This window comes from Panicum virgatum, chromosome 9N (assembly GCF_016808335.1).
Source record: "Panicum virgatum strain AP13 chromosome 9N, P.virgatum_v5, whole genome shotgun sequence".
Lineage (NCBI taxonomy): Eukaryota > Viridiplantae > Streptophyta > Magnoliopsida > Poales > Poaceae > Panicum > Panicum virgatum.
In genome coordinates, this window is record NC_053153.1 from 2,215,778 (window position 1) to 2,240,886 (window position 25,109).

The following is a 25,109-nucleotide window of genomic DNA, read 5'->3' on the forward strand; positions in this document are numbered from 1 at the left end:
GGTAAAGAATCATAATGGGGTATGACCACATCTTCTAAACACAAATCCTGGGCTCAAACCGGGCAAAGCAAATCCATCTTGCCGCGTCGTCCATTGACCCGCTAACTGTTGGATCCCGCGAAGTTACACACTATACATAACAGCTCTTGCTACAGTTACAAGTGTAGATTAGTATCCTTTTTACAAATATTATTGCAACTTCATTATTATCAACCAAAACTAGTTACTGATTATTATCTATTAAAGGAAAATATACTAGACTAGTATAGCATCCATTTTACCAAGAATCACCTTCATGCTGCTGATTGTACAGCGCGCCGGTGCAAAAACTCAGTGTCAAATCAATGGCATCCACACGTATTATTCTGGTGGAAGTACTTGTCCCCAAACAGTAAAATCAACAACTTGTTCCCTCCGGATATGGGCTACCTAGGCGATATATTCAGGAATAAGAATTTGTTGATTAGAATGCACAATCACTTCTGATTGACCCTTCATGTTATAGTAGCCTTCTAGGTTTACCCACTAACTATTAAAAAAAAGTTTAGCCACTAGTAAAACAAAAACGGCCGGGCTTCTTTAACAAAATGAAGAAAACTGACTAAACTGTGGGCTTGCAAACCCGACTTGCACTCAGACCACTTGAGCTAAAGAAAAAATTGAATAAAAGAGGTAAAAGTATCCAACTGTTACAATTTTTAAAAACTTTCTCCACTAACTCTTAAAAAAAGTTTAACCACTAGCCAAAAAATAAAACTGTTGGCCAAGCACGTCTTCAAGCTCAGTAACGAATTTCAAAATTGTGCAAACATAGAAGAAAAAAAAATAAAACTACTCTCTCGGTTTGAAACAAAGCATATATATCTTGTTCACTAGTGCAATTGATATTCTACATCGTGTATTCCAATACAAATACGCAGCTTTATAATTTTCTATCAAATATTTAATATAAGATTTTTGTACATTGCAGGATACAACCTTTATATAATTATATTTATATTTGAAAACACTTCCATATTGTGTTGACCCATACATTGAATGTAATTTTTGAAATGCCCTAGTCATCTCACATGATTGCTTTGACTACGTGCAAGGTGAAAAATACACCTACCTTGTTTAGATGTAAAATTCAAAATTCCAAAATTATTACATCATCGAATGTGTGTAGCACATGCATGAAGTATTAAATCTAAGATGAAATAAAATACTAATTGTATAGTTTGCTTGTAAATTACGAGACAAATCTATTGAGCCTAATTCGGCCATGATTAGATACTAAATTGCTACAATAACACATGCTCTAATGATGTATTAATTAGGCTCATTAGATTTGTCTCGTAGTTTACAAATATAATCTACAATTTATTTTGTAATTAGTCCACGTTTAATACTTCAAATGGTGTCGGCATATCCAGGATAAAGTTTTCGCATCTAAACAAAGCAGCACCTTGTATTTTCAAACGTAGTCGTCCCAGATTCAGGTCGCTGCACTCATTTGCATAGTCCAAAAACTGAAGCTGTTGCTCGTCCGCTCCAAACAACCCCCATTAAAACCCTTGTCCTGGGACAGGACACCCGGGACGTCGGAAACAAGGAGCTGGATACCCGCGCAACAGCTACGACGCCGGAGGTTGGATTCCATTCCAGTTCCGCTTCCATCACACACACACACACACACACCGGCAAAGAGAGTGGAGATCCAGCCCTCCGGACCGCATCGTCATCGTCGCGGCACCGTACGGTACCACCGCTTCCGAGGGCCTGCTGCTGATGGCTGGCGTGAACTCTGAACCGGAAGTGCCGCGCGGTGATCTGCAACGGTTTGCAGCTGGCCCTGAATGCAGACGTTACACGTCCATCTGTCAGCAAGATGTCATATCTATCTATCTATCTATCTATCTATCTATCTATCTATCTATCTATCTATCTATTTAAGAGCAAGAACATGAGCACCGCACCGAGATGCAGAGAGTCAGAGGCTGACGTCTCTTGGTTGGATTAGAGTTGGAGACAGATTACTTGTATAGTATCTTTTTATTTCAAAGAAATGCATATGTATCTTCTTTAGTTCAGTTGACGACAGCACAGCACATGTACTAGTGCATACTTCGTGACGAACAGATCATGAGCTTGCCAAAGGGAAATTAAACCAGGGGATAATAATGTTGTATACGACGCGCTTAGCACCACGTACAAAATATACCAGCGAGCGCCCCTTTTATGAAGTAGATTTCCTGCAGTCTTGGCAATAAACCAGTAGACAGATGCACAGCGAGCGCCCCTTTTGCTCCGACTCGCTTTTGCTTCTGAGACAGCCAACCCGGCCAGCGATCTCTCGCATTAGTGCTGCCTCTTTACTGAAAAAAAAAATTGCCAGATTAACAATGGATTCGCCTTTCGCCCAAACATGGAAATTATTAAAATTTGCAGGTCTCGCCTCGCCTTTGCTCGATTCGATTCGCGCACATCTATCTCAACAGCGTGCCTGCCGCAATTCAGAGCGCGGGCCCTCCTCGCTTTCCCATTTCCCTGGCTGCGCCGTGCTGCCATGTGGGCCCCGCGGAGGGGGTTATATAACGGCCCCCCGCTCTCCTCCTCTTGGCCGGCGTCTGGTCTTCAGACCAAAGAAAGAACAAGTGGCTGGATCAAACGGAACAACCCCTCCCTCTCCCCTTCACTGGCCAAGGATTTCTGATTGCTGGTCGGTCGGGATGGAGAAGAGCTTGAGGGTTGGGGTCATGGAGGACCGCGGGGATTGGGTGCACGACTCCTCCGTCGATCACCGCGGGAGGCCTCCCTCCCGCGGCGCCACCGGGTCCTGGAAGGCCGCCATGTTCATCATCTGTGAGTAGCCAGGCGACAGATTTATTCTTATTTCTTTCTTTTCAGTCGGCGTGTTCTTCGGGCTGGTTCCTAGCAGCCTTCCTCCCAAAATAGCTAGGTGATCGATCGGACACTGACCCGTCGTCGTCTTCCTCTCCTCCTTGGTGGTTGATTCCTTCGCATCGCATGCAGTGATCGAGTTCAGCGAGAGGCTCAGCTATTTCGGGATAGCGACGAGCCTCATGCTCTACCTCACCAAGGTGCTGCAGGAGGAGATGAAGGTCGCGGCCAAGAATGTCAACTACTGGATGAGCGTCACCACGCTCATGCCCTTGCTCGGCGGCTTCCTCGCCGACGGCTACCTCGGCAGGTTCTCCACCGTCGTCCTCTCCACCGTCGTCTACCTGCTGGTGAGCTGCTGCGGCTTCTTCTGCAGATGCATTTAGTTTCTCAACAGCTAGCGCCATTGACTCTCTTGTCCATCGCAGGGCCTGATGGTCCTGGCCACGGCGCAGCTGTCGCCGCGCCTCAAGCCCGGCCACTCGCTGCGCCTGCACGAGGTACTCTTCTTCGTCGGCATATACCTGGTGTCCGTCGGCACCGGCGGCCACAAGTCGGCGCTCGAGAGCTTCGGCGCCGACCAGTTCGACGAGAGCCACGCGGCGGAGCGGGTGCAGAAGATGTCCTTCTTCAACTGGTGGAACTGCGCGCTCTGCTCCGGCGTCCTGCTCGGCGTCACCGTCATCGTCTACGCGCAGGAGCGCATCGGATGGGGCGCCGCCAGCGTCGTGCTCGCCGCGGTCATGACCGCCTCGCTCGTCGTCTTCCTCGCCGGCTGGCGCTTCTACCGCTACCGGGTGCCGGAGGGCAACCCGCTGACGCCGCTGCTGCAGGCCGTCGTCGCCGCCGTGCGGAAGAGGCGCCTCGTGCTGCCGGCCGACGCCGGCGAGCTTTACGAGGTGAAGCCGCAGAATAGCAAGAAGAGGCTGCTTTGCCACACCCACCAGCTTCGGTAAGAAAGAACTGGCGTTGCTTTCCCCGGCCCGGCTGGCCGGCCTTTTCTTAATTTCGCCATTAAAGTGATCGTGAGATGCAATTGCTGCTGCTGGCTGCAATTGTTGCAACCATCACTAGTGACCGGTGATTGCGATACGAGTTTATCCATCCAATTCTGCTTCTTTTGGATGAACAAATCTCGATGAAATCTTAGAAAGGCAAAAGGGAACAGCGGCCCAGCATTACGATGGTAGGCTGAGTAGTGTGATGCCTGTGGCACGTGTAGGTTCCTCGACAAGGCGGCCATAGTGGAGCACGGCGGCGGCGAGGACGCGTCCGGGCCGTGGCGGCTGGCGACGGTGACGCAGGTGGAGGAGACGAAGCTTGTGCTGACCATGGTGCCCATCTGGGTGGCGACGCTGCCCTTCGGCATGGCGGCAGCGCAGGTGTCCACCTTCTTCATCAAGCAGGGGAGCGTGATGGACCGGCGCATGGGCCCACGCTTCGTGCTCCCGCCGGCGTCCATCTTCGCGCTGTCGGCGGTGGGCATGATCGCCACCGTGGCGGTCTACGACAAGGTGCTGGTGCCGTACCTGCGGCGCGCCACGGGCGGCGAGCGCGGCATCAGCATCCTGCGGCGCGTGGGCATCGGCATGGCGTTCGCGATCGTGGCCCTGGCCGTGGCGGCCGTGGTCGAGCGGCGGCGCCTGCGGTCCCCCGCGCCGGCGGCCATGTCGGTGCTCTGGCTGGTGCCGCAGTTCCTGCTGATGGGCGTGGGCGACGGGTTCGCGCTGGTGGGGCTCCAGGAGTACTTCTACGACCAGGTCCCCGACAGCATGCGCAGCCTGGGCATCGGGCTGTACCTGAGCGTCATCGGCGCCGGCAGCTTCCTGAGCAGCCTGGTGATCACGGCGGCGGACCGCGTGAGCTCCCGCGGCGGGCGCGGCAGCTGGTTCGCCAAGGACCTCAACCACAGCAGGATCGACCTCTTCTACTGGCTGCTGGCCTGCATCGGCGCCGTCAACCTGGCCTTCTACGCGGTGGTCGCCACCAGGTACTCGTACAAGACCGTCAGGCCCGGCAAGGTCGGCGACGACAAGTCCGCCGGCGACATCGAGTGCGCCGCCGCCGCGTAGCCGATTCCTGCCGATTGATCAACCAGCGGCAGGATCATATCGTTAGCGGCTAGCGATTAGAGATAAATATCATGTATTATAAAAAAAGGTGTGACTATGATGATGTGTACCATGTCATCGTGTCGCTGTAGCCGGCCTCTAGGTAGTAGGGCCTAGTAGGGAACGACGTGTCGTGTCAGAACAAGGATTTAGCCGGGATGCATGGGATCGGTGTTGTTTGCCTGTAGCATAGACGACGTTCGTGTACCCGCGTGCCGTGGAATGTAGCTGTACAAGTGATGCTTGCTTCGTTGTAGCAGCGATTGATGATCACACACATAACTGCATATGCATGAGCTCGATTAATTCGTGATGAGAAAATGCCAAAAAAAAAAATGAAAGAGCAAACGGGCCGGCGCGGCGGGGGGCGGCACTTGCTCCCTACTCCGGCGGCAGAGCGGAACGGCGGCGGGCGACGAAGGTTTGCATCTGGCACTGGCAGTGAGTGGCGGCGCCGCGGCGTCAGCAGTGCACGGGGTTGGGGATCATGGGGTGGCTAGTGGCAAACTGCCAACTTGGAAGTAACAACGGCGGCGGAGAACATGGGTTCCTTATGAAACGAACATGGCACCATTTATGACATTTCGAGTGATTTTGGTGATCGAATGACAACACAACACTTGGACTAATATGATTGTTAAGATGACCATTCTCAGGCATTTAGGTTCAAGTGATGACAAAGAGAGAGAAGATAGGCGTAGCTAGGCCCTCGGATCAGGAGCACCGGAAGAACCGATACCTAAGCATCGGTGCATCCAACGCTTGTCGGAAGAACCGACGCTATGATGTTTGGTGCAGAAGGGAATCGAAGCCAAGTCAGCCTATAGGCACCGGTTGAACTGACGGTCCAAGAAAGGGCATCAGTGCATTGGGCGTATTGTGTACCAGAGACGATGTCAAGTGTCCAGGAGAAGTTTCTTCAGCACCGGTTCAACCGACGGTGCATCGGAGCAAAGCACCGGTGTAATGACGTCAGCAGAAGAGGAGAAGGCTGTGAGTGACCGGTTTAACCGACGGGCAAGCATCGGTTCAACCGGTGGTCACTGTGTCAGCAGTCAGAAGTTCAACGGCAACTTCGTGTCTTAGAGTGACCGGATGAACCGACGCTACCCCTGCCAGAGGCATCGGTTCATCCGATGATACGCAGATTTTCTGCTGACCGTTGGAGCAACGGCTACAAGACTTGGTGGCCTATATATACGCCTCACCCCGGCCATTTGAAGATTGCTGGAGTTGCTGAACACCCCACACACACCCAAGAACATCTCCAAGCCATACAAAAGCATCAAGATCATATCCTTAGCCCTTAGCACACTTTGAGAGTGTTGTGTAAAGGATTAGCTCTTAGTGATTGAGATTGTAAGGCTTCGAGCCTTTGTGCTGTGGTTCATTAGCGAACCAAAATAAGAGCATGGTGCGCCGGTACCTTGGAGCGTGAAGCTCGCCGGCAACGTCATCGACCCTCCGACTTGGTGTGGAGCGGCGACGACATCTTTGTGCGGGGGACGTGGAGACCCCCATCCTTTGTGGAGAAGCTCCTTAGTGGAACCCCGGGGCCAAGGTGACCGTGATTGTGTTCACGGAAGAGACTTGGTGGCCGAGTAGCAATACTCTTAGTGAGTGCTACAACAACGTGGATGTAGGTGTGCCTTTGTGGCTAACCGAACCACGGGATAAACACCTGCGTCAAGAGTTTGCTATCTCCTATCCCGCTCTTTAAGCTTCCGCATTTCATACTAGCAATTTGTGTGTCTTCTTTTATAGAATAGTTTCTTGATAGGAAAGACTATAGGTTGCTAAACTCTTTTGGGATAGGGGTTTTATACTAGAACAACCTAGTTGCACATCTAGATAGCATGTTTTAGTTTAAGTTTTGTGCAAACTAGTTGGAGCCATAGATCTAAGTTCATACTAGAGCACTCGATCAATTTCACCTTAGTTGATTTAGCCAACTTGGCAAGGGGAGCAGGCCAGGGCCAGGTCGAGTTGGGCTGAAAGCAAATTTGGGAAAAGAGGCCGCCGCCGAGTGGTTGGGCTGAAAAGCTGGGCTGGTTCGTTACAAGATATTTGGGGACTTGCCGACTTGGAGTGGGCCGACGCAGAACGGCTATACATCGCGCGAGCTACAATAGTCCAATTCATCGCTGAAGAATCCGTGCGCGCGTCTGCTTTCTTGTTGGGCTGTTTTTTTGTTTAAACGGCCCATGAGCTAGGCAGACTGGCCTCTGGCCACGTGAACGTGATTAACAAGCTAGGTCAGGCTGGCAGCTGGCCACGAGATTAACATGCATGGTGTTTGCACATAGTTTTATTTCCCATGTGATAGATACACCTATGGCTGAAACATATGCATTGAAGGAAGGTCTCTTGTTGGCACAAAGCATCGAAGGTAATATGCTCAAAAAAAAGCATCGAAGGTAATAGAATTATCATCCAGTCAGATTGCAGGGAAGTTGTGGAGATTATGAAGGAAGGAGGGTTCTTGGCAAATTCAGCGGCGACCATCTATGATGAATGTATTACTCTCTGGTGCTGATTTCAGGAGATTTTTATAGAGCATTGCTGTAGAGATTCAAATGGCGTTGCACATGAGCTGGCGAGAAGAGCTTTGCAATCAAAGACAAACTGTATCTGGGACGATGAGCCCCCTAGTTTCATTCGTGAGTTTGTAATAAACGATATATCGATTCTGAACTAATAAAGCTCGCGTATGCTTGTCAAAAAAACACGCATGGTGTTTGCCATCTGCATCTTTTTATTATTGTTTTCTTTTCTTTCGTCCATTTGAGGAAGAACAAGTTGAGTTCATATGTGATGTGTGTCTTGCGAGTAAGGTGGATTCTAGAGGTGGAAAGAGAAGAGCACTTATAGAAAAGGCTCCAACTGTTCTGGTTATTTCTTTGAAAAGAGCGCTTTGGACTGGCGTGGAAAGAGAAGGAAGTTGGACTGAAATGAATAGTAAAGTGACTGGGCATGTGAGATTTGAGGAAGTGCTTGATATACATAAATTCATGGACCCAAGGTAATATGTTTTCCAATTTTACTAAATATGTTTTCCTTTTACCATTCAACTTGCATTTTTTATTGGCAACAAAGGTTCTTAATGTGATCATCACTATTTCTTGTCATATGTAGCTCCAAGGACCTCAACAGAACCAAATACCACCTCATTGGTGTTGTCCGTCATCACGCAATAACAACTGAACTAGGTCATTATACTGCTTATGTGAGATGTGCCCAGGAATGGGTTCTTACTGATGACCGTTCAGTCAGTGTGTGCACTCTAGATGACTTTCTTCCTTACTGTTTTATGAAAGGGACGGAGATCTAGACCCACCTCCTGCTTCACTTCTTATCTCACAAGGGTCCAAATGGCAACTAGTTCGTGGTGGTAAGAAGGATTAGAAACGAAAGAATAAACCGAATCTTTTTCCCCAACAAGAATATAAGCATGTATATAAGAAGCAATATTTGAAAGGAAGTGCAACATCAAAATTTGAGAAGCATGGGAAGGATATGCAAGGAATGCCATGGATACACACCACAGTCGAAGAGGTAAAGTTCACTCCCCCAGCCCACCACACGTTGCATTTGCATTTATTGGCTTTGTATCCTTCTAAAATGTGATTTTTGGGGTTTATATATGTTCCTGAAGGGGGGGATCCTTCATCAAGACGGCGACCATTCAGCAGAATGAAAAAGTGCTAGAAGGATTTGAGAGGTTCCTTAACAAGTATATGTATTCTTCTATATGTACCTAATGCTCATCCTTATTGTTTTTCGAAAGACCAATGCTTATAATCATTAAAAAAGATTAGGTTTGTATGTCATGGAGAAAGCCAACCATATTATCTTCGCCATATGAAAGGGATTCATAGCAGTGGTGCATCCTCCTATGTATTACGCATACCATATTCACACATTCGAGAATTTTCACAACACCTTGCTATGACTCTGTGCAATAACTACAACAGGTGACATTTTTTGCTTCATTTCCATTAGCCAATTTATTCCATTGGATGCTCAAGATTTATTTCTGGTGCAACAGGCTAAAGAAGAGCTTGAACCAGGCTGCAAGATCATTCATGAAGCAGTCCTTACAAATGGAATCAGAGCCTAAGGGTACTTTGAAAATCCTTGAGCTTCCTTTGAAGTAAGTGCACAACAGCAAACTTGTATTAGCTTCTGAAAGACAAATTATAGGGATATGTATTGATAAATGTTGTTGTCGTTGCAGGCACCAATGGTTGAAGGAACATATAAAGGAATACGTTCTGTGGAAGTAATGAAAGTCTATGGCCACATACTAAGTACTATATATATTCCTACACCAGATTATATCTTGGTGTTGCAGGGCATTATATGGTTTATCATCATGAAACACAAGAGTGGTTTCTCTTGGAATGGCATCTTCTATATTGAAAATATCGAGGTAATCAATGAGAACATTTTCCTCATCACCAAACTGCCACAGAAGTTTATGGTTTTAGATGAGTTGATAAAGGCCATGAAAAAGGATTTTCTCAAATATGCAGAATGTTGAAGGAAGCAACTCAAACTTCTACACTCTTCTCCACAATTCAAGAATAAGATATTTTCCATGGAGTTCTCTAGAATATCAAAATAAAATAAATCAAAGATATTTCTAGGACTAGATATTTTCAAGGAAGAGTGTAGAATTTAGATCAAGGGCTATGATTTTGCCACATGTCAATAATACAATGGCTTTGTAACCCTATATATAGAGACCCTCGCCCTTGCTATGCCATTCATCTAAGAGCATGGTAGATGAGAGCAAGGTAGATAGCTAGGTGAGAGCATGAGAGGGTGAGTGCTAGGTAGCCACTAATGAGTGTCTTGTGTAATATTACTGTGTTGTAATAAAGCAAGTGGTTTGTAAGTGTTAGTCTCCCAGTTTTCAAGTACTTAGTGTATGAGTTGTGATCTATCATAGGTTGGTTTTGCCACCTGGGATCACATAAGGTCTGGGCTTCATCGTAGGAAGGCTCTGCCTCCCGGAAGCCAGTTTCATCTGTTGGTAGCTTCTGCCACCCGGAAGCGAGAAGTCGGCTCTGCCGTCAAAATGACCTTATACACTAAGTAGCTAGAAATTGAAAAGAATAACCGGCTCTAGAGTGAGTTGGTGTGTCTTAGGTGTATGTCATCAGCTTAGTGGGTATTAGGGCCACCTCGGTTCCCAACACAGAATTATTCCTATCACAGGGTATTTATATGATTCTGTCCAGCACTCAGATTCGGGCTCACCAGGTTAATGGTCAGTTCATTGTTCCTTATCTAAAACAATTCAGTAGACTGTTAACATAAATGTCTTGGGATTCCAGTATCTTGTTAAATGGTGACTTGGTCGAGGGTTTTCGTGATTTGATAAGGCACCATCCCTTACTGAAACCTCCCCTGGTTATAGCATATTTTTTTGTCAGGCATCCACAGTGCTTGTCGCTCCCATGACTATAATATCCTGATGCACCCTTCAAGGATGCTATAAGTGGTGTGATGGGGGAGTGAATGCAATGCATTAGATTTGGTAATTCAATGATTGATGCTGCCCTCAACTTCAAAGAGAACCAGAAGACGGAGGCATAAGACAAGAAGGCGAGTCCAATTCCTGGAGAAGAAATACCTTGGCCCAAAGACCTTGAGGCTATGGTTGAGTTTATACGCCATCTATTCAATCATGGGTCTGATTATTCCAAAGAAAGAGAGGAAGTTAAGGTTAGTTCAAGGCCAAGATGGTATGCTTGTACCTTATGGTGATAAGAAACCCTAAAAACAATTAGTGAAGACTTTGGAAGAAACTGAGCTCGCTGCTGCAGTTGGTATTGTAGAGTTTATTTGCAAACTTTTTCACCACTTGGTGGCAGAGAAATGCATTTCAGAACCGTAAGTTGCCCATACACTTCATATTCTTTTCTTGTGTAAATATATGGTTGCTTACTATTGTATATTTTTTATAAGTGGATCCTACCTATGTGGAAAGCTTATAAAAACTCATTCACATATATCTTTTTCCCCCTCCAGAAGTGTTTCTGTTTGGTGTTGTCATGGTGGCTGGGTTGTATATAGGATAAATATGGGATATATCAGAATGGCAAGACCAAGATATGGGCTGAGATCAGAGCTAGACTTGTTATTTTTTTTTGTACAAGGATTCGACCAATATTGAATCCACAAGCATAGGGAGAGAGGGAGAGAGAACAGATTGAGTAAACCTTTTACTGAAATGACTTGTTATAGGAATGAATGTGGTGTCCATATCAAATCAAGGACGTTGTTCCTTCCATGTCAATATTTTATCTCTTGCTCCACCATCAACACCACTTTTCATTTTTGTAGAACTATCATATATTTTCCACTGTCATTGGACTATTGAAGTGCTGTTGGTAAAAGAACATCAGCTTTCTTAGTGGAGTGTAAATATTATTTTCATAATAGGTGAACGTTGCAACATGGCTAAACTACCATTACTACCATTACATCTAGATTTCACGGAAGCGCTAATGGCCTATCTTGAAATTTAGAAATTGTTAGTGTCGGTGTTTGCCGCCAAGCCTGCTCAGGGATACCCTTAGCAGTAGGATTGTAGGTAGTGATCGATTAGCTCTGGAACTCGATGGTGCAAGGAACACAAGAATTTAGACAGGTTCGGGCCGCGAGATGCGTAATACCCTACATCTTGTGTGGTTGCTTGTATTGCCTTAGGTGTTGATATTTTTGAGGGGGTCCATGCCCGCCCTTATATATCCGGGAAACAGGGTTACATGGAAAGTCCTAACCGAGTACAGTTGGAGCCCTACTACAACACGGTCGGGTAGTTTCCTTGTACTGCAGCTAGTTCTATGCCTATTCGGGTAGTTACAAGAGAGGTAAGTACATCCATGTGATATCTCTTACTCTAGAACATTCTATGCCTATGAGCAGTCTCGCTGTCCCAGGTCTGACAATTAGGAATGCCTTTTTCATAATCTTAAACTAACCACATAATTCATTGTGTTATACCATGAGACAAGATTTGCATATGAACTGTCTCCTAATAATAACCTCTCTCTCCTATTCCTTCATGGGGTGTTTGGTTTGATGGATCAACCCATTCTAGATAGAGTCAATTCCCTTATATGCCACTAAAATTTGTATTGTTTCCTTGTGTGCCATTCAAATTCGTGCTACTAGATAAAATTTCGCATCCCTTCGGTGCCATTCTGTTAATTTTTCACTGCTAGTTGCTATTGGTAGAATCATGTTTTGTTTGTAAGGCCATATTTGCTCTTCCTTGTACCGAAGAGTTGGGCCCACGTGATGCCCTTCCGCGTGGAAGCAGAGTGGTGGAGGCGATATCTGGCTGTACGTGGAGGAGATCGGGCAGCGCCCTTGACCTTGTTAACGCGAGAGAGCAGCTTGGTGAGGCCGTAGCTGGCCTTCCATGGCGCTGGTTCTCAGTGGCCTGGAGGTTGTACCTCTAGTCATAGATCGTGGGCAGCGAAGCCATGGATAGTGGCTAGTGGTGCCGCGAGTTGAGCAGCTTGGTGATCTCCATTTCCATTTTACCCGGAGTGCCACGTATGCCACCACCGCTGTTGTGATGGTTGTTGTGGGCAAACCCGTCATAGTAGGCTTGGTCGTGCCGCTTGCATAGAAGATGTGCTGGGAAGGAAGATCCTGAGATCTAGGAGGCAAGGAGGGGAGGTAAAATGGTCTTTTCCGGTCTCTGTTAATGGTCATCCATTCAAATTGGCATGCAAGGGAAGGGAGAGTAAAATTTATTCAGTGACACTCAAGGGAAAACCAAATTTCTAATGGCACATAAAGGAAGTCTCTTCTGGTCCATCATGAGTTCATCCCATTATTTTTTTTGGACTACTTCATCTCATATTTGTATTAATCATGCGTGCATGAAGAATGAGGTGGTGATACATTTATCCAATCTGAACAATGTGTGCATACATCCGAAAATTTATATTAGTTTTTGCTCTTGTGCATACATTAGAATTTATTTTCTTCACATTGCAGGTGTTTTTTTAAAAGAAAACATAGGTTCATTTTGGCTGAATTTAATCTTCATGCAACCTCAGTAACCTTTAAGTTATTAGGTGCAGTACATATTCTAGATGCAATTGTGCATACATTAGTAAACTCCATTAACTTATTGCCAACCTGGTCTGGTCGTTTTTAAAAAAAAAACAAACTGGTCGTTGTTATTTTGTAATCTTGCTTTTCGTGGCAGTTCAACTCCCATTGATGAGAGGGCAATGGAACAATGGGACAAGTGGTGGGAGCCTGATGAGGAGGATGAGGATGTAAGTTATTGCCCAGCAGTCACTATGACACTATATGGATAAATACATGTCATTCTATGAATAATCATTTTAGGATTCTTAGGAATTCATAGAATGACTTTTTTTAGCACATCATAAAAAATGTGATAAAAGCATCAATGTAATGAAATAATAAAAAATAGGAGAGAATTCGAAATCATAACTTTTGAAACAACAAATAAAATTTAATAAAGGAATAAAAGAGATTTTGCGTAGATTAGTTAGCTCTGATTTTATAAATTTTAATTTTATTTGTGCATACTCATATCAACTTGGACGTAATCACTGTGTTCGCTTGGCTGTGGCTGATGACTGGTGTTGATTTGTTATGAGATAACAGTACTGCTAAATGACTGGTAGCTGGTGACTGGTGCTGATTTAGTATGAGAGAACAGTACTACTGACTAGTTAGCTGACAAACCAAGCGAACACAGCGAATATGATCATATTGTCTGTTCATTCGCAGGACGAGAAACAATGAACAGGATGGTGTTGTAAGATTAGATTATCATTCAGATGTTACACGATTATCTCTTCTAAACTGACGAGGAACAATGAACAGGATGGTGTTGTAAGATTAGATTATCATCATTCAGATGTTACACGATTATCTCTTCTAAACTGCTGAAGTGTATTTTTCTTTTGCCTGTCAACATATTGCTGCACAGCGTAATGAACTGTATGACAGCGTAATGACCTTCGTGTGACATGTAAGGTAACTTGCACCAACGCAAATGTAGCGTTGCCGCTCAGCATAACGTTATTTGGCTTCGCACAATAAAACCTTGTTCATCAAAGAGCTCCCCCTAATCTATTCGTTCTAGCTGAATATTTAATAATTCGTAACGTGCACGTAGCAGATGAAACCAGTGGATTACTGGATTTTCGCACGTGATCGTTGATAATTAACAGATGCATTATTGTTAATGTTTTCTAAAACGATATCATGCAGGTGTGCACGTGCATGCGTGTCAGGCTGACCTCACCAAGTTGTGTGTGTGATTTAAGTGTACTTTTGATGAAAATGCAAGCGAAACTAACACTAGGTGTTAGCGGCGAATTTAGGCCCTGTTTAGTTGCTGAAAAAGTTTGCACAATATCTGTCACATCGAATCTTCGGACACATGCATGAAGCATTAAATATAGTTGAAAAAATAACTAATTACACAGTCTAACTGATTAGCACGAGATGAATCTTTTAAGCCTAATTAGTCCAAAATTAGACATTATTTATCAAGTAACAACGAAACATGCTACAGTACTAAAACTCCAAACTTTTTCACCAACTAAACACACCCTTAATCAGTCAGCCAATCAGCCAAAGACCGCCGGCACAGTTTCTAATGGTGGAGCTTCTCAGTGCCGATGACCACCGAAATGTCACGTATATCGATTATAAAAAAGAATCCTTAACCGATCAAGCAATTTCCGGCGCACCTTTAAGATCTTCTGCATCGAAATTTTAGCCAACTCATAGACAACGAAGATGAACTGGTGATGGGAAAGTTAAGTTGACATAATTCTCGACTCTAATAAAGCAAACACAAGACAAGATGAAACATAATCCAAAGAGCACACACTGCAGACGACATATGACCCACACTGATTTCGGAATCATACCAGACCACATAAATATAGTCCCAGTCCCATGTGGGTTGTCACTTCAACCCCTTGTTTAGACGCAAAATTCAAAATTTCAAAAGAATCTTACATACATGAAATATTAAATCTAGACAAAATAAAAATTAATTGCATAGTTTGCTTGTAAATTACGAGACGAATCTAATGAACCTAATCAGATCATGATTAGACATTAACTTGCTACATTAAATTGCTACAGTAATTGCAGGGTGAGCCTCCAACGGTTAGTTTTCAAAATAGACCGGTCTGACCGGTCCAACACTGACAGGGCAACGGCTAGTTTTGTGAGAAGGGGTATTTATACCCCATGACTTCACCCATTCGTGGGTGCTGATGCTAGAACTTTTCAGAACATCTTGAGAGCCTTGTGAGCACTTGGAGAGTCCTCCCCAACCTCTCTTTGTGAGAGTTGATTGATTCAAGGTGAATCTTTAAGTTGGGTTGAGTGAATCCATTCCTTGAGAGCCATTTGAGCAAGAGAGAAACATCCCTAGCTTTGAGCACTTGAGGTTGCGTCGGCAAACTCGATTGAAGCATTTGTTACTCTTGGAGCATCGGCTCCAAGACGGCTAGGCGTCGCCGGCTAGCTCCCAAGGTTGTGGTGAGCAGCGGCAAGTTTGTTGCGGCTTCGATCGTGTGCCAAGAGGGCGCATGGTCATATAGTGGAGAAGAGGAGATAGCTTGACCTTGGGGTCACTACGAGCTTCCTCAACGGAGAGTAGTATTCACACGTGGGTGCACGGGGTGAATCCGAACTTCGGTCAAACAAATCACCGTGTATTCATCGCATCATTTCTATTTCGGTTTGATTTATTTATCTTGCATTTATAGTTTTGAGTTTGAATTGTGCTTCCGCTCGATCTACTTGGGTGTGCTCTACTTGTGTGTAGGGACTTGTTTATATTGTTAGAAATACTCTGCAAGACACATATCCCAAGTTTCTTATAGGTTCAAGCTCGAGAGGGGACTTGTTCCTGCTGACTGGGCTGTCTGCCTGCATAGACCGGTTTGACTGGTCTGGTAGACCGGTCTGACCGGTCCAGGCAGTTCCAGCAGGGATTAAGCGCCAAATATTGAAAGAAACGCCTATTCACCCCCCTCTAGGCTACGACATCGCGTGATCAAGATCCTTTTAATTGGTATCAAAGCTTTGGTCTCCGGATTGAAGCCTCACCGCTTGGAGAATCACCATGTCGACATTTTGCAAGGTACCATTTGAGCCCCTTGGTATAAATGGCTCAAACTACATTTCTTGGTCAGCTCATATTCGTAACATGCTAAGGAACATGGGTCCTTCTTTTGAGCAAGCCATAAAGACTAGCATTCTACCTAAAGGATTTAAAAATTTGTCAAATGAAGAAAAGGAATGCTTGTTGTGTAATCGTCGTGTAATTGACCTCTTGTTTGAAAGCATGGACAAAGATTTTGCAGATTCTATACAAGAGGAGAAGAAATTTGCAAAGATATGTCTTGATGCATATAGTCTTTGGAAACTTCTAGAGGCAATATGCGAAGAAGATAGTAACGACGAAGATCAAGAAGAAGATGAAGGGTCACTAGAGGAGTATATTACTTCAGAGAATCATACTCATCCTCTTGTGGTCTCATTCGATGATCAAGGAAGAAAAGAAGCAAAGTCTGCTGGTTCCCTGTTGGAACCGGTCAGACCGGTATGTATGACCGGTCGGACCGGTCTGACCAGGGGACAGCGCAAAGAGAGCAAAAAGTGCTCCCGACGGCGATCAAGGCAAGCAAGAGCTTCTTATGAGTCAACATCTTCAATTGATGTTGATCACAAGTGCTTAACAGCCGAAATCAAGAAAGGAGATAACCAAGGAGTTGAGCAGGCAATGAAATTCAAAGAAGAGCTTGACAAGCTCAAGATCATCTATGCCTCCTTGGTAAGAAAATCAGAGAATTTATCTACTAACTCCTTGTGTCGGATTGACTCTTTAGAGAAGGAGAATCAAGTGCTCAAGGCAAGGTTGGAGAAGCTTACTAGTGAGCATATGGCTTTGCAAGGAACTCATACGGAGCTTGAAAAAATCCTATGAGATGCTTGTGAACTCACATGTCTCACTTGAAGTGGCTCATGAGGTTATGGCTACAACGGTAAAATCCTATGAACCTCTATCCCACACTTGCACATGCTCACAAGTTCAATTTGACTTGACTTGTACTAAACCATGTTGTTCTCAATCAAGCCAATCTAGTATTGAGCAAGTATTTGTAGAATCTTGTGATGATTTCATTGCACAAGAAAATGAAGAACTTATGCATGAAGTAAAAAGACTCAAAGAACAAGTGATTAAGTTGGAGGGCAACGAGAAAGTGAGACCTTCTCAAGATAACCGCGACTCCGTGGTGAAGAAGCTTGAGAAGGGTTCAAACATCACTAGATCAACTCTTCAACAATATCAAAAGAGTATCAAGCACAAGATTTCAAGAAAGAAGTCTCTAGGACACATCAAGTGCTATAGATGCCTAGAGAAAGGGCATTATGCAAGAAATTGTCAAATCAAGTCCGATTAGGAAGAGCGACTTTCAAGAAGTCAAAGAAAGCTTCCAGAAAATAGAGTGTGCTTTGGATGCAGGAAAAATGGGCATATGACCCAGTGCTGTCCTCAGCAGTTCAGGTCTTACCAGACCGGTCAGACCGGTCACTCCTGACCGGTTAGACCGGTCCAGGCCAGAGCTGCTGCAGGACCCGTCAAGAAGCCCACAAAGTCCACTCTTACACTCAAGAAGACTTGTGATGCTCAGAAGTATAATAATAAAGTCAAGAGCACCTTCGTCAAGCTTAAGCACCGAATTTGCTACACTTGTCGAGCAAAAGGGCATATGAGCAAGGATTGCCGAAACGGTAATTTGCTTAACACAAAACTTGTTCAATATGATGTTGCTAAGCTTGGGAAGGACAAGATGAATACTCATGCTACTAAGGTGATCAAATCACCCAATGTTAGCATAAGATCTATTTGGGTCCCCAAGTCTATTGTGGCTAATGTTGTAGGGCCCAACAACATTTGGGCACCAAAGAAAGCTTAAAAGGTTGCAGGTACATGGAGATGCATTGGAGAGCTTGACTCTTTGAAGTTTATTGTGTATTCATGTCATTGACCAAGTTCAAAGAATAATCTTGCATATCTTCATCCAATGCTATCTCGGTAACTCGTTTTTAATTTCAAATTGCATTAGTCACTTAACTGCTGGTGAGTACTAGTGTGTCAGTTGTGTTAAGTTTGGGACATTCTAAATAAGTGACTAAAGCATTTTTTCCTTTGAGTTACTCCCTATTTGCCGTGAGATGCGTTTAATGGCTCTTGTGTAGAGCAATGTCTTGTTTTAGTGCAGGTAAGCAAATATATCTTGTAGACATTCATTTAAGCAAGACATGAATAAATTAAAGGTTACTGCAGTTTGACTGGTGTGACCGGTCTGACCGGTCCATCAGACCGGTCTGACCTATCTGGACCAGAAAACTGCAACAAATTGAAGAAACGAGAAAGAAGCTACGAGAAAAAGGGTCCTTCTTAGTACATATGCTTTATAGACATCTCTTGGGGTCATGTACTTTAGGCAGTAAGAGAATCTAGCACAATTTCAATTAAATATCTTTTTATGTGCTTTATGACCAACTTGTTAAAGTAGTCTCTCTTAGTCTCTTAATATGGATAAAGTGCATATAAAAGAAATTCAAAACTCTTATGCACTTATTTAGGGGGAGATCACTTTACAATTTGTGTCTTTGGGACTAACATTTTCCTCGAGTGAATGTGTAGTCTCTTATAGTGTTGATTATGCTCTTTATGGATCCAATGAGAGTTAATATAAGTATACCCATCCAACAGATCAAATATTGGTTGACAAAGCATAATCATGAAGTACTTGTGCTACATTGCACACTATTTCTCATCTATGAGAACTAGTGATTGTTTCTAAAAGTTTAAGCATAAGTTTAAGTGGCTAAGAGGCAAAGGTATGTTTTCTACTCATCATGCTTTACCTTTGAACATCTAGGCCACGTATTAATGCTAGTGTGTGCCTTTGTATGCATCAAGCTCAAGAAATCTTGTCACCTAGATATTTAGCTAAAACCTTCCTAATTGTGACTAAGTGTCAATCATGTGTAAAATTAAGTAAGGTTTGTGCTAAGCTCTCTAGTGTGGTGATAGCTTGACTTGTAGCATGCTTTGAGTGTTATAGGATAGATTTTTTCGGAAACTCAACTAGCATGATAGGTTGTGTGTCAAATTTGAAAATATTTGGATCTTGGTCTTTGTGACCGTATCAATCTACTTGTGACTATAGTTCTCATTGATTGTTTGATAGCTAGTCACAAGTAGTGAGATTTTCTCAAGTCCATAGATTCCTATCTATATCACTTCTCTCATCCAAGGAGCGGTTATATTGGAAAATCATCTCTTCCTTGGAAGTGACAAGGAGCTCTTATTTCGGAAAAATGTGTTCATCAAAATACTCCTTACTTAGTCGTCCACCTATCCAATTCATGGTTAGCACATAAAGTCAGAAAAGTATGAATATATGGAGAGTGCTTAACTATTTGATCAAGGAATTATCGTTCTAAGACTTTTTCATGGTCAACTCCCGGATTGTCTGGATTTTAGCCCGGATACTCTGGGCTATGCCCGGATACTCGGGACATTCACACGGATAGTCTGGACGGGATTTTTCTGGCACTTCAGGTGCGACCGGTCTGACCGGTCTGTCTGACCGGTCTGACCGGTCCAACCCGGTAACTTCCTTTTACCCCCTCCGCGGGGTAAAATAGTAAAACAGTCTCACTTTTCACCATTGTGCCACCGACCTCTCCTCTCTTTCACCCGTGTGCCGCCCCTCTCCACATTCCTCTCCATCCTCTTCACTCCATTGGAGATTTGGAGTTCTAGCCCTTGTTTGGTTGCTTCATCACATGCATTGGGGCTAGAAGGGGGAAATCAATCAGTGGTGAAGCTGGTTTTGAATTTCCTCACGAGTTCATCTCTCTTCCAAGGCATCACATGTTTCCCTCGCCCGATCTCTTAGCTTAGCGCATATCTTTTCAATCCCTTTGGTCCAGTAGGTTCTACTAGGCCTAGGAACTATTCCCTAAGAGATCAAGAAGTTTCGTGGCTCGCATTGCTCGGAATCAAATCCTAGGGTTCGGGCGCCACCCGACCGGTCTGACCGGTCCGCCCGAGCGGTCAGACCAGTCGGTCTGGCCAGAACCCAAAACCATCAGTTTAAGCCACTTTTTGCTTTGTAAAGTGCTAGATAATCTTAACATTGTTTATCAAAGTTCTCTAGCATTTTTTTTAAACAAAGATCATCAAAACCGAATCTTTCTCCAGTTTCTGTCAAGGACCGGTCTGACCGGTCCATCCGACCGGTCTGTGACTGACAGAACCCAGTTTCCAGTTTTCTAGTGCAATTCAAATACTTTCTATCCAGATCTTGTGGGTTGCTTCTCATGATCTAATTTCGTCTCAATATTTCTCTATCTCAGATTGGAAATCATGTATAAGAGAAACCGTGAGAAGAGGAGCAAACTCAATGAGGATCGAGCTGCACGAGCAGCTGGAGTGGGTTCGAGCAGTGGAGGCACCAAGGCAGCTGCAGTTGTGTCCGCTTCACAGCCTCTTGCAGCTGCTCCTAGTCAACATCAGTTGAGGCCTAGAAGGGCCAAGACAGGGGCACAGCAGATGGACATTGACGAGTCATCAGGCAATGACACAGAGGAGGATGCACCCTACTTGAGAGATCCTCGTGATGATGAGGACACTGAGACAGATGCAGATGCAGGTGCAGATGATGTTGTTGATGACGATGATGATGATGATAGCAATGATGAGTCAGAGGAAAGTGCAGCAGGTAGCTCAGACTTGGAGGGTCCTGTGGTGACCCCAGCTATTTAGATTCCTGTCAGGCAGGCCGGTGTAGAGATTGTCAGCTACTACAACACCGGGATGACAGCGGCTACACGTTTGCTGAGGCATCAGAGTCCTTTGGATGTCCCAAAGGACACCGTGGACTACAAGTTTCACACTCGGTTTCAGCAGGACTTCTATCAGACTGTCATTCTTGCCAAGGCAGGGATTGCTTCAGAGGCCCAGTGGGTTGATTGGGCACATATGGCAAACTTGGGTCATAAAATCTGTGATGAGGTGGCTCAGATGTGTGAGGACAGGCACATCAAGGACATTATGGGGTTCCAGCATGATTGGAACAAGGAGGTGATAGCCCAGTTCTACGCGACCGTATATTTTGGGCATGATCCAGAGAATGGCAATGAGAGGACTATCTACTGGATTACAGAGGGACATCGCTACCAGTGTTCCTACACTTCTTTCTGCCGTTACTTGAGACTTGATGATCAGGATGTGAATCGTCCTAAGCTTCACTATGATTTACCTCTGTCAGCTGATCAGGTGAGATTCATGTATCCGAGGGATAGGGTTGGCAATGCAGGCAAGGTCACGGGGTTGTATACTTACTACTCCATCCTGAACAGGATGTTCAGGAAGACACTTACACCCCGGGATGGGAATCCCAGTGACATCTCAGCGCATGCCAAGAATCTTATGAGCAGGATGCAGCCAGACCCTCGAGGCGGTGACTTCAGTGTTGGTGACTTCATTTGGGAGGAAATCAAGCATATTTCTGAGACTCCCTTGAAGACATGTGGCTATGCACCGTATATCATGAGGGTGATACTTAAGGTCACCAGGAGAAATTTTGGGATGGACGTGAAGCATGAGCCGCTTAGGATCAAGCATCCTAAGCATGTGAGAGTTCCTTCTGAGGGCAGATATGACGAGGTTCAGGAGGAGGATCAGGAGGATCAGGGTCTACTACCTGATCAGGATGCAGATGCACAGCAGCACGCTCAGGACGTGCCTCAGCAGGAGGAGCCAGCTGGAGGCTTTGTGCCTCATGAGGGTAGAGATGTTTCCCCTCCTCGCAGGTCTTCCTCTTCCTTTAGGCGGATGTTCAGGACATTTGTAGGCATGATCAAGAACCAGAGAGACATTCTGGTTAATCAGGAGAGGGAGAGGAAGAACAACAAGAAGTTGAGGGATAATCAGAAGAGGATGTACACTGCCATGCAGCTCCAGCCACCTTTCTCGCCTATCTCACCAGAGCTAGAGGCAGCAGAGATCCCCTCAGTTGACCAGATGATTGAGAGCTTCCAGGGGATAGACTTTGGGCAGTATGACCACCTGGGCGAGCAGATGTTCTTTGGTCAGGAGAGTCAGCCAGGTGGATCGTCTTCAGCTCAGTAGTTCGGACACGGATCTCCACTTTTTGCACCTCAGTTCCGTCCAGGTCCACAGCTTTTCACCACAGGCCACAAATGTTCGCAGGACAGTTTGTGGGATCTCAGTTCGCTGGACCATACTCGGGGCCCCCACCATTCACTTCCAGTTTCATGGGGTTGTTTCCACCGTTCAGTGCAGGACCTCAGTTTGGGACTCACGTCAGTTCGTCGACTATTCCAGGATCGGCGACGACATTTCCTATAGCTTATGCACCCCCTTCACTTCACTTTGGTCTTGGAGGGACTTTTGCTTCACCAGATATGGGATATGCAGGGACTACAGCTTCACTTTCTCCAGCTCCTGACTCAGTTGAGGCGACAGTGGCTAGCTAGAGTGACTCACTCTTTGCTTATCCGAGCAGTACTGGTGGATTCTCTATAGGTGGGAAGTGATTTCAGAATGGCAGCACACTCTTCTCCTCTTGTACGCTTTTTGTTGATGGATGACAAAGGGGGAGAAGTTTGGAGGATTAAAGCTTATCTTTGTGTCTGTGTGTGTGCCATCTTGAGAGTAGATGTTGAGAGTAGTGTGGATATGTATCTTGAGATCATCTTGTCTCATCTAGCTCTTTATGATATATCATGTATGGATGATGGATGTATGGACATCATGATTTGGACATGTTTGGATATTCTTGTCTCATCTTGTAAAATCATATCCATCTCTTTCGTATTAAGGATTTGTGCGGACTTGAGAACTCTTGTATTGAATGCTATTGGGTGTATTTATCATGTTTTAAATACATAAGGAATGTTTATGATAGTGTGAAATTTTTGAGTGATGTGATGTCTTTTGTTTTAGCCTTGGGCTGTTCTGACAGTCTCTAACCGGTCTGACCGGTCCAAGCACGTGCTGGTTGGTGTGGACCAGTCTGACCGGTCCCATGAACCGGTCTGACCGGTCTGTGGCAGCGTCATTGCTCTTGTGTTTGCTTGTGTGCGTTACATGACATATTGCATCACGGATTTATTTATGATGATCACACACACTTGTTACACTCCACGGTTGCTAAGATTTAGGGGAAGTCCCATTTGTGCTCAATATGTGTAATTTGACATGTGAGGCCAACTTGTGTTGAATTCAATTCATATGCACATATTGAGGGTGAGCTCCAACTAAATCTGAGAATTCAAAAGCTTTATTGAATATCTTTTTGTAAGCTTTAATCGGGTTGTCATCAATCACCAAAAAGGGGGAGATTGAAAGAGCATCTAGGCCCTAGTGGGTTTTGGAGCATTGATTGACAACACGATTAAAGGACTAACTTGTTTGCATGAGATTATGAATATGTATTTAATTATGAAATGTGTATTAAAAGAGATAGCTCAAGTATTGCAAGCAAGTGTGTTTATCCCATTAGTATAATGTGTATGTGACAAGCAAAACAAGAAAAGGAAAATAGAGCAAAGTATTCATGATTAATATAAAGGCTCTAATATTTGCGAAGGCTTGTTTCGATCTATGATGGGATTCAAAGTGACAAGTAAAGATTTGATGAATGAGATGTGATATGCTTATGCATAGTCTCAAATATAGAAGATCTTGTCACATGTGATAAATGGATGTTAACTTAAGATGCAAGCAAGCAAGGCAAAAGAGAATGAGACATGAGTTGATACATATATGATGTCTCAAATTGGAAGGCTTGCATATAAGATTGAATTGAGAATTCAAATTGACAATGAAGATTTCATGCATGGCACAAATCAATATGAGTTCAAGATGGACGGCTAGGATAAAGGTAGAGGACCGAGAGGCGTGTTTCAAGAGGCTACACAAGCGACGGCTTGGAGGGAGCAAAGAAACCGATACGGGTCAAAGGCCGGAGATCCTAGAGTCATGGAGAGCTCTATGTTGAAGAGTGTCATTATTCAAGAAAAGAAGGTGACTTGTGAATCAAGGTGGATTTCATTCCTATGCAATTCAAAGATTCAAAGTCACTAGCTCAAAGCGGGTATGCTCAAAAGAAAGAAGATGTTGATGCCCTCACAATATTGATCGAAGAAAAGTCAGCATGATCATATTATGAAGAAACTCAAGTAATCGTGGAAATTGTATATTTCATTTGTGCACTTGAGTATAGGTATGCCGTACTATCAAGAGGGATGCAACATCAGTAGGTTTAGACAATACCAAAAGTGCTCAAATCAGTCCCTAGAGAGTTTAGCCTAAGGAGGGAGAGCTAACTGCAGAAAACAGAGAGGGACCGGTCTGACCGGTCCAAGGGACCGGTCTGACCGGTCTGAGCAGGGTGAGCCTCCAACGGCTAGTTTTCAAAATAGACCGGTCTGACCGGTCTGACCGGTCCAACACTGACAGGGCAATGGCTAGTTTTGTTAGGAGGGGTATTTATACCCCATGACTTCACCCATTCGTGGGTGCTGATGCTAGAACTTTTCAGAACATCTTGAGAGCCATGTGAGCACTTGGAGAGTCCTCCCCAACCTCTCTTTGTGAGAGTTGCTTGATTCAAGGTGAATCTTTAAGTTGGGTTGAGTGAATCCATTCCTTGAGAGCCATTTGAGCAAGAGAGAAACATCCCTAGCTTTGAGCACTTGAGGTTGCGTCGGCCAACTCGATTGAAGCATTTGTTACTCTTGGAGCATCGGCTCCTAGACGGCTAGGCGTCGCCGGCTAGCTCCCAAGGTTGTGGTGAGCAGCGGTAAGTTTGTTGCGGCTTCGATCGTGTGCCAAGAGGGCGCATGGTCATATAGTGGAGAAGAGGAGATAGCTTGACCTTGGGGTCACTACGAGCTTCCTCAACGGAGAGTAGGATTCACACGTGGGTGCACGGGGTGAATCCGAACTTCGGTCAAACAAATCAC

The 25,109-nt window shown here is 44.8% G+C and overlaps 2 protein-coding genes across 2 annotated transcripts; both read left to right on the forward strand.

Moving 5' to 3' along the window:
* The first annotated feature begins 2,606 nt into the window (after positions 1-2,606).
* LOC120691813 (protein NRT1/ PTR FAMILY 5.6-like) lies at positions 2,607-5,283 on the forward strand. Its single transcript, XM_039975007.1, has 4 exons — positions 2,607-2,844; positions 3,016-3,233; positions 3,312-3,835; positions 4,106-5,283. Exons 1-4 carry the CDS (start codon positions 2,712-2,714, stop codon positions 4,953-4,955), a joined length of 1,725 nt encoding a protein of 574 aa, XP_039830941.1. The 5' UTR covers positions 2,607-2,711; the 3' UTR covers positions 4,956-5,283.
* Positions 5,284-20,481: 15,198 nt separating this feature from the next.
* LOC120693468 (trigger factor-like) lies at positions 20,482-20,880 on the forward strand. The gene has a single exon (XM_039976914.1). It carries the CDS (start codon positions 20,482-20,484, stop codon positions 20,878-20,880), a length of 399 nt encoding a protein of 132 aa, XP_039832848.1.
* Positions 20,881-25,109: the final 4,229 nt, after the last annotated feature.